The sequence below is a fragment of the Gopherus flavomarginatus genome, chromosome 25 (genome assembly GCF_025201925.1).
Source record: "Gopherus flavomarginatus isolate rGopFla2 chromosome 25, rGopFla2.mat.asm, whole genome shotgun sequence".
In the NCBI taxonomy this organism is placed as follows: Eukaryota; Metazoa; Chordata; order Testudines; family Testudinidae; genus Gopherus; species Gopherus flavomarginatus.
Window position 1 is genome coordinate 15,085,060 of NC_066641.1, and position 15,790 is coordinate 15,100,849.

The window sequence follows — 15,790 nt, forward strand, 5'->3', positions numbered from 1 at the left end:
AGCCCTGGCTGGCGACAACACCCGGCATGAAATGGAGTGAAATGAGCCCAATAGCCTTTAGGCCCCGCTCGGGCGTCTCTTTCCAGCAGGCTGTGGGGCCCGCTGGGTGTAGGGTTAAGAAGTGAGTTTGGAGCCTGCCAGCGTGAGCTGTGCGGCCGTGCCAGGATGCCCAAGCAAGGGCCTGGGGTGGGGGTGCTGCCTGCGGCTCCAGCGGTGTTAAAAGCTCATTGGGCCCAGCTTGTCATGCCTGGATGTCCGTATGGGTGCCATTGGGGGGTATAGGGGCCTGTGGGGAAGATAGGGGTGTCAGTGTAGTGGGGCAGATGCTATGGGTGGGGGAGTGGGGGCTGTGTGTGTGTTTAGGGTAGAGTGACCAGACAGCAAATGTGAAAAGTCGGGATGGGGAATGGGTGGTAATAGGAGCCTATATAAGAAAAAGACCCCAAAATCGGGACTGTCCCTATAAAAATTGACATCTGATCACTCTAGTTTAGGGCAAAAACAATGAGGAGTCCAGTGGCACCTTAAAGACGAACAGCTTTATTGGGGCACAAACTTTCGTGGGTGAAAAACCCCCACGTCTTCAGCTGCATCTTCCCCCACGAAGGCCTATGCCCAACTAAACCTGTTAGTCTTCAAGGTGGCACCGGGCGCCTCGTTGTGTTCATGGCTACAGACTAATATGGCTCCCCCCTGAAATTTAGGGGACGAGATAGAGGGGGGGGGGGAATAGCTGGCCCTAAGGTGGGGATGGGGCCATAAGGGTGTGGAGGGCAGGAGCTGGGGGGGGGGTGAGGGCTATAGGATGTGGGGAGGGGGCTGTAGGGGCTATCGGAACCCGATGGGAGGCGGATTGGGGGGAGGGCTGGTGACAGGGGCGATGGGGGCTCCAGGGTGTGTGTGGGGGGGCTGTAGGGGCTGGGGCTATCGGAGCCCGGTGGGAGGCGGGGGGGGGGCTGGTGACAGGGTCGATGGGGGCTCCAGGGTGTGTGTGGGGGGGCTATGGGGGCAGTTAGAGGCGGGGGGGGGCTGTACGGGTGCTGGTGCTATGGGGGACCCCCCCCCAGAGGCCGCGGGGGGAGGGGTGGGGGCGGTGCGGCTCCTCCCGGACTTTCACTTTCGTTTCCCCGCCGCGGCGGCTGGGCCGGAGCCGGGAGCGGAGCCCGCAGGTACCGGGCGCCGGGGGACGGGGGGCGGGAAGGGGCCGCGAGTTCCCCCACGCACGTGGGCAGGCCCCCCCCACCCCCGGCCACACAGCCCCGCCCCCCCCGCAGTGCCCCATACCCCCCCTCGTGCGCAATGGGGGGCGGGGGCGGGTTATTGGCCCAGCCCTGCCACCCCCCACGCTGTGGGCACCGTCCCGGGGGGGGGGGGGCGGCTGGCACTTGGGGTGCCCCCCCCCCACCTCGGAGCACTAATAACCAACAGCAGATCCAGGGTTTCCAGCGGCTCCCGCCTCCCCCCCCGCCCCCGAACAATTGTTCCTGTGTCCAAGACGCGGCCCCCCAGCATCACCCGGTGCGGGGCTGGGTGCCTGGGGGGCTCCGCGGGCCTCATCCCAGCCGCTGCTTCCCCCCACCAGCCCCACGTGCTCAGGTGGTGCCCCCTGCTCCAGGCAGGCCTGGGGGGGCTGGGCCTGCCCTTCGCCAGCCCCCTGCATCCAGCCCCCCCACGCTGCCAGGACGTGGGGAGTCAGCAAAGGGGTCTGGCCTGCCCTGGAGCAGAGCCCGGCTCCTGCCTGGCACCCGCCCAGCACCCAGCTGCATCTTGGCACCCTGGCTCCTGCTCTGCCTCCTGCCCAGCTCCCACCCAGCTCCTAGCTGCCTCCTGCCCAGCTCCCACCCACTCCCTGCCTTGCTCCCGCCCAGCACCCAGCTGCCTCCCGCCTTGCACCCGCCCAGCTCCTGCCCGGCACCCAGCTGCCTCCCGCTTGCCTCCTGCCCTGCACCCACACGGCTCCTAGCTGCCTCCTGCCTGGCTCCCACCCCGCACCTGCCCTGCACCCGCCCAGCTCCCGCATTGATCCCACCCAGCCCCTGCCCTGCTCCCGCCCCGTCCCTGCCCTGCACCCCTCCGGCCCCTGCCCGGCTCCCGCCCTTCACCTGCCTGGCTCCTCTCCTGCTCCTAGCTGCTTCCGGCCTGGCTCCCACCAGCACCCACCTTTCTCCCGCCCTGCATCTGCCTGGCTCCCTGGCAGCATGTGGGGACCAAGTTACTGGGGCCGGGATCTGGCCCTTGGCACCATAGGCTGGGCCCTGGTGCCTGGGTGGAGCCCCATGGGATCCCTGGCTCCAGTTGCACAACCAGGTGCCATAGTTGGCCGCTCGCTGGACACCACCCGGGCGGGGGGGAAGCTGGTGCCATTTCTATACACCCCTCTTTCAGGGCAGCACTTTCAGTGCATGCCCATCAGGCCGGCAGCACCAAGACAGCGAGAGCAGAATGAGGCCAATCTGCTCGCCCCAGGGCTGCATTGTTAACACAGTGTCCGGCGCCCCTTGGGGAAGCCCTGCAGGGACAGTGGCCATGGAGGCTGCCATCGCCTCCTGCAGTGCCATGTCCCTCGCCTCGCTGCTGCTGTTTTGCAAAGAGCCTGGAAAGCCCAGAGGCAGCTGTTAGCACAGCTCCAGGGAGCCCTGCTGCTGCTACCTTTCATGCTGAAAAATTCAACAGCTTCTTTAAATATTAAACCTTCCCAGTCTTGTTATTGATTGACTGAGGCACCCCTGGCGCCACGTGCTCAGGCTGGGCCTGTGACACAGGAACCTTGGTGCTATGGCCACCTGAACTCCTGGGCGCAGGTGGGGGACCCTGTACCCATTTCCCACTGGGGACCGCAGGGGCAGCTGCTGTATAAAAACCCTAGAGAGACCCTGGCTCTAACGCAGCTGGTATGGTAGCAGCTCAGGCACCCACAGCTCCACAGCAAACCCCTGAGCAGGGCGCATTCCGCCGGGGCCTGGCCCAGCCTCGAGGCCAAGTGGGCAGGAGCTAACGGGGCTTTTCCTCAGGCCTCAGATCGCTCCTGGCTGCAGCAGTAGAGGGCGAGGGCAGCAGAAACGCAGGCTGCTCCCTGTACCAGCTGGGGCATGGGCTGTTGGTCTAGGGGAGGCAGGGGGGTGTGGGCCTGCCCTGCACCCTGAAGGGTGGTGTGGGTGCTGTCCTTCGCCTGGCAGAGCCCCTTGGCTCTGGCTCCCACCATGACACCTCTCAGTCTGCTCCTCCCGGCTTAATGAGAATTTGCAAGAACAGAGGCTCCTCTTCCCGGAGGCCTAATAAATATTTATGATGTGTTCAGCTGCATCTTTGCATGTTAAGTGGAAGTTCATGAATAATGCAAGAGCTCAGCCCCTGTGCTTGCGGATGAGCAGAGAAATGATAGGTGGGCTCAGACCCTGGAGCCCTTCGCAGAGACTGAGCATTGTCCTCCCCCCCCCCCCGTGCCTTTCCAAAGAGTGGCACTGAGGTGTAGTCAGGGGGCAGGGCACCGAGGTGCATTATTCATTTGGCCGCTGGAAGCTGGGCCCTGACGCCAGCTGCCACCCTCACGCAGCCGGGAACTAGAGGGCGCTGCTTGGGGCCTGCCGTGTCTGGCCATTCTATTGCTCGCTGCAAGAGAGAGTCAATAACGCCCCTTTGCAAGGGGTGGCGGAGGTTTGGCCGCCTTGGCAGGAGCTTCGAAAGCAGAAAAAACAGGCTGGAACTTTCGGGTTCCCTGGAGAAGAGCTGCTGAGATACAAATCCAACAGAAACCTGTTGTTACCCAGGGTAACAGTTTCCCTTGGGGCAAATGGGGCAAATGGGGCCTTGGGTGAGGACAGGGGCAGGGGAGGAACATCTTCCTCCAGCCATGAGAGCTCCCCAGACTAACCCTGTCTGCACCAAGTGCCTTGGGCAGAGGCTGTTGTCTGGTACAGGCTGAAGGGAGACAAGGCCACGCTCAGCTGTGCTCCAGTGATGGGGGAGATGGTGGTTTCTTCCTGATTCCCAGTGGGGTCTGCTCCCAGTGAGTGCCATGTGGTGAAGGGACGGGCTTCACTCTAGGTGTGCTAGGGCTGCCCAGGTTTCCCCTGGGTAACAACAGGCTTTGTCTGCGGATCCAAACGTGCTGTGCAAATGCTCCTGCAGTCAGCTGCACAAGCCCTCGTGCAGCAATTCCTTGTACAAGTGAAGAAACTGAGTCACAGAGAGGGGCGGTGACCTAGCTGCAGTGAGGAGAGTGGCATTAAACATTTGCTAGGGAGGGCACATGCACCAGAACAGAACCCAGGTCTCGTGCCTGCAAGCCCAGATCCCTGGCTCCAGAGTGGAGGGGCAGCCCACGAGCTGTGGCGGGTTGGCTGGAAGCTTTGCTTGCTGGCTTACGTCTGTGCTCCTTCCCTGCAGGAGGGTCCGGCAGCATGGCTGGGCGCACACTGCGCGTTGGGGGGATCCCAACGGACCTCCCGGCAGAGAGAGTCGCCGACAAGCTCACCATCCACTTCCTGCGCGCCCGCAACGGCGGCGGAGAGATCGCAGACATTGCGCTCGTCCCTGGCCCCCCTGCCTGCGCCCTCGTCACCTTTGAGGAATCGGGAGGTAACGCAGGGGGCTCGCGCCAGGCAGCACGTGGCGGCCTAAGTCGTGTCCTGGGGCCATGGGAGCAGCCCAAGAAGCTCCGCCCAGGGGCCTAGAGGCCAGGGCACCTCCTGCGGCATTAGGTCCGCCATCCTGGAGGGCAACTGGTGGAATTCCCAGCGTCCAACAAGGGGCTGCCCCAAGAAAGCGGTGGGAGAGAGGCAGGAATCTCTCTGGGCCTTGTCTGGCTGGGGAGCCCAGCGGCACAGCCCAGGGCAGGGTGCAGCCGGCTGACACGTGTCTATTGCCCGATTTAGTGGCTCAGAGGGTCCTGGAGATGGAGAACCATGTTTTGCTGGTCGGTGGAAAGACGTACCCGCTGACAGTGACAGCGCACGCAGCCGAGCTGAGCCCTGATGAGGTAACGAGCGGGATCAGGCGGGCAGGGCCCCCCCCCAGCTGCGTACACTCCTCCCAGAGGCCCCGCTGGCACCCAGAACATCGCAGCTGCCATAGATACGCAAGGAGGAGACTGCTAATCCTGTTAATCTTAATTAGAGTTAAAGCAAACTCGCTTTACTTGTATTCAAATGAGGATTTAAAAGGGGTTTTGCTGATAACACGCCCGAGGCAGGGCCTAATTTTACACTTGGTCAGTCTGCATTCGTACCTGTCCAAGTGCAGAGGGAATAGCAGCGGGGAACGAGGGGGGGGTTGTTAAGCCCAGCTATCTGCTCACACATGGCCAGGCAGGGACTTCTGTTAATTTCTCTGCCACTTCATGAGCCAGGAAAGCAGGCGATTTTCCTCTGGGGCGTTCAGGGGAAGCGCTGGTGTCAGAGCCCGAGCGGTAATTCTGCCCTTCCTCTCATTTCATGATGCTGGGGCAGCTGCCAGCTCTGGGCTTTGGTACTCAGCAGGCAGCACCTGCTGTCTGTGACATCACAGTCATCTCCATGGCAACTATGTATGATGTCAGAGACAGGCAGCCTCATGCCTACCAGGGACACTGCAGCCAGAGCAGAGGGAGTGGGAGGTAGCTGAGATCCTGGCACTGTGCAAGTAATAGAAACGGGAAGTGGGGATCCCTGGGCCTCGGCTGCTTGCAGAGCTCGCTGCGCACATGGGAGATGCTGTGGCTGTATTAAAAGTCACACTCGGCGCCACTCCCTGCTCCCTCCCAGCAGGCAACACCCAGTGCACCAAGCCCTTTGTGCCACGTGTGGAGGGGACGTTCTGCTCCAGGCCGCTAGCTCTGTCAGGCCTGGCCACACGGCCCTCCCACATTAATTGCTGCCTGACGCTACAGCCTGCATCAGGAAGGCAGCTCTCTGCCTGGCTCCATGCACTCCCACCTGGGCACGCCCTCTCCGTCTCCATGGGCAGCGATTGCCACACGAAGCTACAGTAGGTTTGTTTGCCTGCCCTTGGGGAGAGCAAACACAGGCTGGAAGGGAAAGTGGGGGCGCTTGGCACTTGGCCTTGAAGTGACCCTGGGAGCCGCAGTGCAGCTGCCATTGTCCTGATGATGGCAGGGTGGTGGAGTGGGGCCTGTTGGGGGGTCGTCTCCCTCCTGCAGCGGGGCTGTTTGCCATCAGTCGCTGCCCTCTGAGTCCTCTGGTCCTGTCCCCCCAGATCTTCGTGCGCGTTTGTATGATCATCGACTACGGGAGGCTCCTGGATGGCAAAACCCTCCTGAGAAGCCTGCGCAAACGTTACGGTGCCGTGCAGTTCAGCTTCGACCCTAAGGAGACGCTGTGCACAGTCAAGGGGCCGTTCACAGAGCTGCAGGCCTTCAGCAGGGAGCTGCTAAGGAGCCAGCAAGCTGGAGAGGCCCCCCCACAAGGAGTCAGCCACCCCGCCACAGGCACAGGGATGTCAGCTTCCCAGCAGAGGCCCGGCTCCCCCTTGCCAGAGTCCAGAGTGGAGAAGCAGCCAAGTCCGGGCCAGGTGCATGAGGAGGCGTCTGAGCCCCCGTTGCGCAGGGACCCTGTGGACGGAGAAGCTGTGGAGCAGCTGGAGGACTTCTCCCTGGTGATGGATGCAGATATCTACTTGTACATGCAAAAGTTCTGCAGCGACAAGTACCAGCGGGTGCTGCACCAGCATGAGGTCGACGTGGTGGACGTCAGCAGCGACGGCATCGCCATTCTCTACCTCCAGGCCTCCTCCAAGAACACGGGGGACATCAGCTCCATGGTGCAAGCCCGCCTGGCATTGCTGCACCTCTATCAGCAGCTGGAAGCCAGTCTGCGCAAGGAGAAGATCAGCAAGGGGGAGCTGAGCAGTGACATGCGGTCTCAGAGGGCCTTGCTAGAGGACCTGCAGAAACTGTGCCCCCTTCTCCTTTGTCACGAAGATGAGCGGCATCTCTATCTCATCGGGAATCTGGTCGATGTCTCCCAGGCCAAACAATACATCCAAGATCGAAGCCCTGGGAGAACAGCCACAGCTGACCTCAGGACGTCCAACGCCTCCCTGGCCACCTACACAGCCACCCTTCGTGGAGGGGATGCCAGACTGGGCACGGTGGATCCTTCTCCCCCAAGACTGAGCCCTGGCAAGTTTGAGTTTAAAGGTGAACACAAGCTAGCCGCCAACTTCAGCTTCCTAAAGCACGACGTGGCTCTTTCCAGCGCATGGCCCTCGCTGGATCGCAGCTCCCTGTTCACGGAGCAGATGCAGCTTTCTGGCAGCTGGTTAAAGGAAGTTGGCGCCCCGGGCCAGAGCGATCCAGCACCACCGAGCGGTCAGCACCACCTGCCCGTCTCTGCGGCCATCACTGGGCCAGCGGCAGAGGCTCAGCAGAGGGAGCTGAAGGATTGGGACCGGAGGAAGGGGGACCCCCTGCTCTTGAGACCCAAGACGCCGTCTCTGTTTGCTGGAGGCAAAGAAAGCAGCACTTTGCAGAGTCTCGGGGGCTGGAAAAGCCCCGGTCCTGTAAAGCCTCAGTCCATTAGCAGCGTGTCTAGTGCCTTCAAATCCTTGAGCCTTTTCGATACCACAGGGACCTGTTCAGCACTAGATTCCAAACCGCCCGAGTCTAGCGCCCCGCTGAGACGCTCCAATAGTTTCTCCATTCCAAAGTCTAAGGCAAGCGACACGCCCAGAGACCCCAGCAGGGCAGCCAGTGGGGTCAGTGAGGAGATCAGCATGAATCCTGTGCACTGGGCTTATCTGAAAGAGATTCATGGCGCTGCGATTGGTGGGCTGTGCAGGGAAGGAGGCATCGTGCTTGCAGAGCGCAGCAGCAAAGGCTGCACCGTGCTGACGCTCACAGCTGAGGACAGGACAAAGCTCCTCCAAGCCAGGTGGAAGATGGAGGCTCTGTGCCAGATGGTGTGTCCTGCTCTTGTATGCCAGAGCCTGAGCTACTCCGAACTCGATGTGGAGGGGCCCAGCGACGAGGCTTTGAATGAGCTGTGTAGCCTCTTGAAAGAATGCTCTGCCCAGGTCAGAGTCAGCAAAGACAGGTACAAACTGCATCTCATGTGCCCCAAGGAAACACTGCTTAGAGTCAATGAGGCCTTCCAGAGATTCTCAGCCAGGAGGCGAAGTGCTCTGACACTTTCTTCCCCGTCTCCAGGGCTGGAGGGATCTCCGGCCGAGGAATATCCAAGCCCCACGCAGCAGGTGAAAACCCAGTACCCAGCGCTGGCTGCAGAATATCGCCATGGCCGGGAGGGACTGCAGCAGTTGGAGGTTAGCAGCACAGCCGGCCTGTCTGACGTTTCAGAGAGCACCCGCCAGCTGAATGGTGCTGACACCATGAGACTGTCTGGGCCCGGGTGGAATGGCACGAGAACCAGCAGCTATCAGCAGGCGCTGGGGCAGGAGGACCCAAGTTACCCCAGCGACTCACAGGACGTGAGTGGCAGTGGCCTCCTTGATGCCAGCTTGGCAGGCTGGCAGAGCCTCAGCCCAGGGGACCCCCAGGAGCTGCAGAAGGGGGAGAGGCCAGCTGGAGAGCCCGAGACGGCCAGGATAAAGCGAGTCCTGCCTGACAGATTCCAGTTCGCAAGAGACAAGAGCCGAGGAGGCCCCAGTGAAGCAGGGGGAAGCCCGAGGCCCCCTGCTCATGCAGCAGATGGTGCCCCGCAGTCCTTGCCCATCTGGCTCTCTAGCTCTGGGACTGTCCTGCCAGCTAGGGCTGCAGAACGAGCCTCCAAGCCAGGCCAGGGGGACTCAGCAGGAGATGGGGACTCACAGGAGACTGCAATTTCGGAGCTGGAGCTAAGAGGTCCCAGCCCTGGGCAGGGAGCCCATGAGCACAAGCTTGGGAAGTGTGATGCATGCCAGAGCTCGTGCACAGCGACCTGCCGTGCCCAGTGCGGCCACTCTCTGTGCCGGACTTGTTTTGCAGCTGAAGACGCACACCCAGCCTGCTGCGGCTCCCCCAAGAGCGCCAGGGCTATTAAAGGGACATTCAAGGTCGTGACTTTGTCCCAGAGCCTGCCCGGCTACTTTCGAGACCCAACGCTCAAGATCACCTACGACATCCCTGACGGTGTGCAGGAGGTAGGTAGCCAGGCCACACACAGAGTCTGCCACCAGGGCCTTTCCAGCCCCCTAATTGTGGGACTTGGGGTAATGCCTAGGCATCCTGGTCAGAAGCCAGGGCCCCGTTGTGCTGGGCACTGCCCACGCAGGACAGAGTCCCTGCCCCAAAGAGCTCACAAGTGAAGAGGTGGGTGGATAACACAGGCAGAAGGGGAGCACGGGTGCCAGCTGGGAATGAGCTGTAGTCCAAGCACACCAAGAACAGAATTATGACCCAGATGAACACGATTTGTTGAGGAAGCATCAACATGGCATTTGAAAAGGAACATCAGGTCTCCCCAGTCTGTTAGAATTCTCTGAGGGGTCAACAAGCATGTGGACAATGGGGATCCAGGGCTATAGTGTACATGGACTTTCAGAAAGCTTTTCACAAGGGCCCTCAGCAAAGGCTCTTAAGCATTGTAAGAAGTCCTGGGAGAAGAGGGAAGGTTCTTTCATGGGTCGGTAACTGGTTAAAAGACAGGGAACAAAGGGGAGGAACAAACGGCCAGTTTTCACAGTGGACAGGGGTAAGTAGTGGGGTCCCCCAGGATCCTGTCCCCCAGGAAGCAGGGCTCTTCAACAGAGTCATAAATGAGCTGGAAAAGGGGGTAAACAGGAAGGTGCCAAAGTTTGCAGATGATATAAAATTACTCAAGGTAGTTAAGTTCAAAGCTGCCTGCCAAGAGTTACAAAGGGATCTCACTAAACTGGGTGACTGGGCAACGGACTGGCAGATGAAATTCAGTGTTGATAAACGCAAAGTAATGCACATTGGAAAACATAATCCCAGCTATACTTACAAAATGATGCAGTCTAAATTTGCTGTTACCACTAAGAAAGAGATCTTAGAGTCGTCATAGATAATGCGTCTCTGAGAACATCTGCTCAATGACTGCAGCGGCAGTCGAAAAAGCTAATGGCGTGTTGGGAACCATTAGGAAAGGGATAGATAATAAGACAGTAAATATCATAATGCAACTATATAAATCCATGGTACGCCCACACCTTGAATACTGCCTGCAGATCTAGCTGCCAAATCTCTGAACAGATATATTAGAATTGGAAGAAGCACAGAGAAGGGCAACAAAAATGATTAAGTCTGTGGAACAGTTTCTATATGAGGCAAGATTAAAAAGATTAATACTGTTCAGCTTGGAAAAGAGACGACTCGGGGGGGATACGATAGAGAGCCATAAAACCATGACTGGTGCGGAGAAAGTGAATAGGGAAGTGCTATTTACCCCTTCACATAACACAAGAACCAGGGGTCACCCAATAAACTTACTAGGCAATGGGGTTAAAAGAACCATCAGGAAGTATTTTCTTCACACAGCACACAGTCAACCTGTGGAACTCATTGCCAGGGGATGTTGCGAAGGTCAAAACTATAACCGGGTTCAAGAAAGAACTGATAAGTAGCTATTAGCCAAGATGGGCAGGGATGCAGCCCCATGCTCTGGGTGTCCCTAACCTTCTCACTGCCAGACGCTGGCACTGGGCAAGGGAACGGATCACTCAGTTATTGCCCTGCTCTGTTCATTCCCTCTGGGGAACCTGGCACCGGTCACTGTCAGGGCCAGGGTACTGGGCTGGTTGAACCATTGGTCTGACCCAGCCCGGCCGCTCAGAGGTTATCGTGCTTGTTGCAGGCACAGCAGCAGCGGGGAGTTGAATGAGGTGTAACACCATTCATCTCTGGCTGACGGGGGCTCTGGCTTTTCCCACGTTCCCTTCCAAGCCAGAAATAGCCCAGAGCAGTCTCCTCCCCCAGTGCACCCCAGGGCTGAGGCACTGCAGAGAGAAGTGACCCGCCAGGGAGTTGGGTTTTTGTGTAGAAGTGCTGAGCAGGGGGGTTGTGAGCGTGACCCAGGGTAGGAAATGCCACAAATGGCTCCCACTAGCAGCCTCCTCTCGCTGCCTGCCCCTGCTAACTAGCCAGCGCTCCGGCTGCAGCAGCACTCCCAGCTAGCTCCTTGGGCAGGGCAGGGGCTGGGTCCTACAAACTGACCCTGCCTTCCCAGCCAGGGGAGCGTGACCCTGGCAGGCGACGAAACCTGTCTGGCCTCCCAGCAGGCAAACCTGAGAGCAGCCCTGTCCCAGCAGCACAAACTCCTGCTCAGGGCTGATTTTATGACTTTCTTCCTTCTCCCCTCCTCCACACTGCCATTTAAAGGCTGGAGACCCCCAACCCGGGAGACCATACAGGGGTGGTCGCTTCCATGCCTTCCTGCCCGACAACAGGGAGGGGAAGAAGACGTCTCAGCTGCTGCAGAAAGCGTTTGAGCAGGGCCTGACCTTCCAGATCCAGTCCTGTGACGGGGAGGAGAGAGTGATGTGGCACCTCATCCCCCACAAAACCTCTTTCGACAAGGGCAAGGCCAGGTACTGAGCAGTGCTGGTGGTGTTTGGAGGGGGTCTGGGGCCCAGGCTGCTTTTGGCCTGTTAGCTCTTGGCCTAGGAGGGAGAGGAACAGGGCCTGGCCCTAGATGCCTGGGTGCTGTGCTGTATCCACGCTTGGCGTGCAAGCACCGGCCAGAGCCCAGCCACCCAACGCTGCAGCCGGTCTTGGAGCGAACCCGCCAGTGGTGCAACACAGCACCATGCTCAGGAATTAGAGTCTGAGCCCCCCAGCTGCTTCCATGCCCTGGCTCAAGAGGGCAGAGCCCCTCTCTCAGCCTGGCTGGCGGGGCTGCAGCAGCCATTTTGTCGGATAAGAAATGAATGAGCAAGAGCAGCATCCAAATGCCATTTTAAATGTTTCCTGCTACCCCTTCCCCACCGGCCATTTTCCACCTCTGCAAGGCAGGACCCAATGAGACACTGGCGAAGAGCAATTCCTGCTCCAGACCTAGGCCACCTCCTGCTCTGGGGCTGGGAGCGTGGGGCAGCCAAGCTCTAAGAGGTTCCCTCTGTAGCTGGGGCCACCGACTCCCTCCCCATCTGGGAAATGGGGTGTGGGGGGGAATAGGGAAAGATGCCCCCCACTTCCTGCAGTCGTTGGGAGGGGATAGTGCTTGGAACATGTTCTGAGCGTTACCGGTGGGGCTGCTGCCTCACGCCTCTTCCTCTCCCCTGGCAGGAATGGCTACCCGGATTCCCAGTACCTCCACGAGGTCAGCACTCTGCTGAGAAACTTGGGCATCGAGTGAAACTCCCAGTCCTGAGGTGCCAAAAGCCGCTCCCTAGTCCCAGCCAGGCTCAGCCCAGCTGGCACAAGCCACGTTCAGTACTGAGCCGCTCAGGACGGTGCCGGTTTTTCGCTGCATGGGCTTCACCTCCACCGCACCCTTTGCTAGCCCGGAATTCCTGTGCCACTGAGAACCGAGACGTCTAGCGGCAGCGTCTCCCCGGCACCCGCCCTCACTCTTGCTGAGTGGAAGTAAAACCTGCCGCCAGCTCCAGCTCCCACTTGGATTTAGCTTGTTAACCAGCCGCAGCTCCTAGCACAGCGTGTTTCGGCATCAGTGAACAACGAGCATTACAGGCTGAGCCATCCCCAGCTTCCAGCCCGATGCTAATCTCCAGTGGAGACACGTCTGGTTGCAGGAAGGGTCGACCTGGGACATCCCAGATCTGCCTTTGGGGGGCTGGGAGCTGCTCGTCTTTCTAGTGTTCAGTGCTTCTGGAATAGCACTTGTTAACTTGGGCGTTTCATTCCTTGGACAGACAGTCCGGAGCTCCCGTCCCATTCCCAGTGCCTGTTCTAGGGAGGGCAGGGAGCTCTCTGGAGGAGCATCAATAACCTTTCTGCTTCTGATGCACGTCTAGCCCCGTGGGACCATAGCCCAGACCCACAGTGCTCGAGGGAGCACGGCGTTACACATTCACTGTTACTTTGCATTCCATGTAGTTGGTGGAGAATCCCAAATAAATGAGTCTCATTCCCCATACTGTTCAGTCGGCCTGGGAGCCTCAAAACGCCCCCACTTTGGTCACAGGCAGGTGTAGCAACAACTGGCTCTAAGCTGCATAGCAGCAGCCGCTGCTTCCAGAGCAGAAGGGCCATTGCGGAGTGAAGTGTCTGCAGCCCCTCTGCAGAGGGGCTCTCTCAAGTAGCTTTTTATAGGAATGTGATGATGCATTTAAGGCTCCAAATAAACACTTGGTGCCGATACCAAGGGGGGCAGGGCTGACGTGAACCCTTACAAAGCCGCTGAGATCCTTGTTACATTTCACAGCAGGTGTCCAGTGCTGCTGCTCAAAAGCCCCGTGCAAAATCTGCTCCCTGTAATTACAGTGCTAGGAATGCGCCCGTGGCCAGAACTTGGGGAGAAGGTCTCTTTTTAGCCACAGCACCAGCTCCCCACACCCCTCGCCAACAAGCCTCCCCTCTGAAGCGGAGAAGCTGCCATTGGGCCAAGAGGGGACTTCACATGCCATTCAGTTCTTGAGCCTGCTGGGAAAGTGACAAGCATGATTGGCTCCGAGCACTACAGCCCTGGAACCTGGGGTGGCAGCTGGGAGGGGACAGCCTGTCACTTCCGAGACAGGCACCCTCGCTCGCTCGTGTGTTACTGCACTGTGACAGAGCTCGGACCAACAGTTAAGAGCTCTAAGGTGAAGGGTTGGGGTGAAAAGCGTCCTTAAGAATATTTAGTCAGGCACCAAGATCCTCTTCAGCCAGCTCTGTGGGCTCAGGCTCCTCTTTCAGACCCAGCACATTCTTCCAGAGGAGGGGAGGCACCTGCTTTATAGTCAGCCCCACAAAAGGGAAGGGCAGAGGAGGCTCAAGCCTGCCTAGAGTGTGTTTCTGGGGCTGCTTAGCATTCATGCCAGCAGAGAAGCAGCCCAGTAGTTTTCTTGTGTTCTCTAACATCGGTTTATGCTCCGATGGTAAGTTTAACAAGGGGTGACAATTGTACCCATCCAGGTCCTGCTGTGTGGGTCACCACAGGACCTGACAAGAGCTCGCCCTGCTCACATTGCAGGTTATCCCATTCACTTTTCAGCTAGCCACACTGCTGCTAAATCCACTAACCCCCATTGCTATTTGAAACACCTAGGGTAGGTCTTGAATCTTCCCGCCTTGGCTCCTCTCCCAATGTTATTGATCTGAATTATTGACAGACTGCGGAGCATTTATTGTTCCCAGATTTCTTCGGTGACACGAACGAGCACGAGATGGATGGGACAGGGACCTGCCCGGGTCTGAAAGGGAACCACAGATAGATTGCTGGGCCGCTGACAAACCCATGGACCTTTGCTTTATGCTTAACCCCAACGTCGTCACAAGCAGAGAAACATGCCAGCGAGGGTTTTGTTATGCTTTTAATTAACATTTGAAACACATAAGGCATACGGTAACGTTAGGCAGAAGAGCATTACACGTTGTAGTCATGTAAACAGCATTGGCACAATCGCTTTCTGTTCAACTTGGTTACACGCACAAAGCGGAATATAATTATTTTTAAAAACGCCGTGCTGTAGGACAACAGCCACTCGAATCACATCTCCGCAAATCAACTGGATGGCACAGACACTGCCGTGTGTCGTAAGAGGCTCCAAGAGTAACACATTCTCACACCGTGCTCATACGCTACCTGCCCATCACCCTTTGCCATCACCAGTGCTTTGGGCATCACAGACTTCATTTGGCAACAGGAGTGGTTTTACACCTCTGACAGCAGCTGCAGATGGGTCAGATTCCTGCACTGGTTAAAGTCTGATGCCCACAACACTTTTTGCCCATCACTGGTCACTCAACTCTACTTCACACAGCTGGTTTGTAACTAAACATGCAGCTAAACTCCATTCCCTGGTGTCTGTAGGACCTTTCCTCACCTCTCAAATACTGTCTTGGTGTAGCTACAGATCTCAATAGGGCTTATGTTTGTGCAAGCCAAGCTCTTTTCCACTCCCATCTCCCAGGTGCAAGAAACATTTGTAACTAATACATTTCTGATTAAACTAAACAAGCTTTTTAGTTCTGAAGCCGCCTGGGGATGGCAAAGTATGTACAGTTGTGTTTAAGGGCCCCTTCCTGGACAGGCAGTTTTGGTTACAGATCAGCAATGATGCTCAGGTCACACTTAGACAGGTACCACTGGATTTTGCAATCTACATGTACAGACCAAAGGCAGAACACCCTGCAAACTGCAGCAGGAGAGAGTGCAGGCAACACAGAAACCTTTAGCTAGTGCTCATAGCATCACAACACAAACTTTTGCCCTTCAGCCATTTTGCCCCCATGGCACAAGATTTGAGTCTAAATGATCAATTAGCAAAATGAACATTAAGCTGCACTTCAGTTATTTTGGAACGATACACAATTTAAGAGGCAACATGGCGCACTCTGTTCCCTGGATGACACTAGTTGTGCCCTCAACTGTTCAGCATGTTTCCTTCTAATCAGACATCTTCTGGAGTGGAATGACATTGTGCTTTGGTCCTTGCTAGAACAACCTGCTGTTTAACAAGTTGTTTGAGACACTGGTAATAAAGTTGTATTAAGACTGACGATCAGTAGGTTTAATACTTACCGGCCCATAAAATGCCAGGGTAAATAAAGGCTACTATAAAATCTAGAACAGAGCATTAGTCTGAAGCAGTAAAGCGCAAGGCTACACTTAATCTTCCTTAAAAAACGTAGCTACTGCGGTGCAGGGTCAGTGCTAATCTCTATCACAACTACCTAACTGCTCGGAAGGACTCAGAAGTCAGACTGAAAAGGGCATCAGAAGTTTATAGGTAG

General features: G+C 57.6%; 1 protein-coding gene across 1 annotated transcript; it reads left to right on the forward strand.

The window, feature by feature from the left end:
- Positions 1 to 1,135: 1,135 nt before the first annotated feature.
- Positions 1,136 to 12,987, forward strand: LOC127040758 (uncharacterized). Its single transcript, XM_050935332.1, has 6 exons — positions 1,136 to 1,169; positions 4,387 to 4,578; positions 4,875 to 4,978; positions 6,193 to 9,075; positions 11,273 to 11,481; positions 12,179 to 12,987. The coding sequence occupies exons 2-6, from the start codon at positions 4,401 to 4,403 to the stop codon at positions 12,246 to 12,248; spliced, it is 3,444 nt and encodes a 1,147-aa protein (XP_050791289.1). The 5' UTR covers positions 1,136 to 1,169; positions 4,387 to 4,400; the 3' UTR covers positions 12,249 to 12,987.
- The last annotated feature ends 2,803 nt before the right edge of the window (positions 12,988 to 15,790 follow it).

What these genes read in the sequence shown, in the direction of transcription:
- LOC127040758 (XM_050935332.1), top strand. Translation starts at nt 4,401, where the DNA reads ATGGCTGGGCGCACACTGCGCGTTGGGGGGATCCCAACGGACCTCCCG. An exon ending in CCGAGCTGAGCCCTGATGAG is followed by an intron (nt 4,979 to 6,192) that starts GTAACGAGCGGG and finishes CTGTCCCCCCAG; the next exon opens with ATCTTCGTGCGCGTTTGTAT. An exon ending in TCCCTGACGGTGTGCAGGAG is followed by an intron (nt 9,076 to 11,272) that starts GTAGGTAGCCAG and finishes TGCCATTTAAAG; the next exon opens with GCTGGAGACCCCCAACCCGG.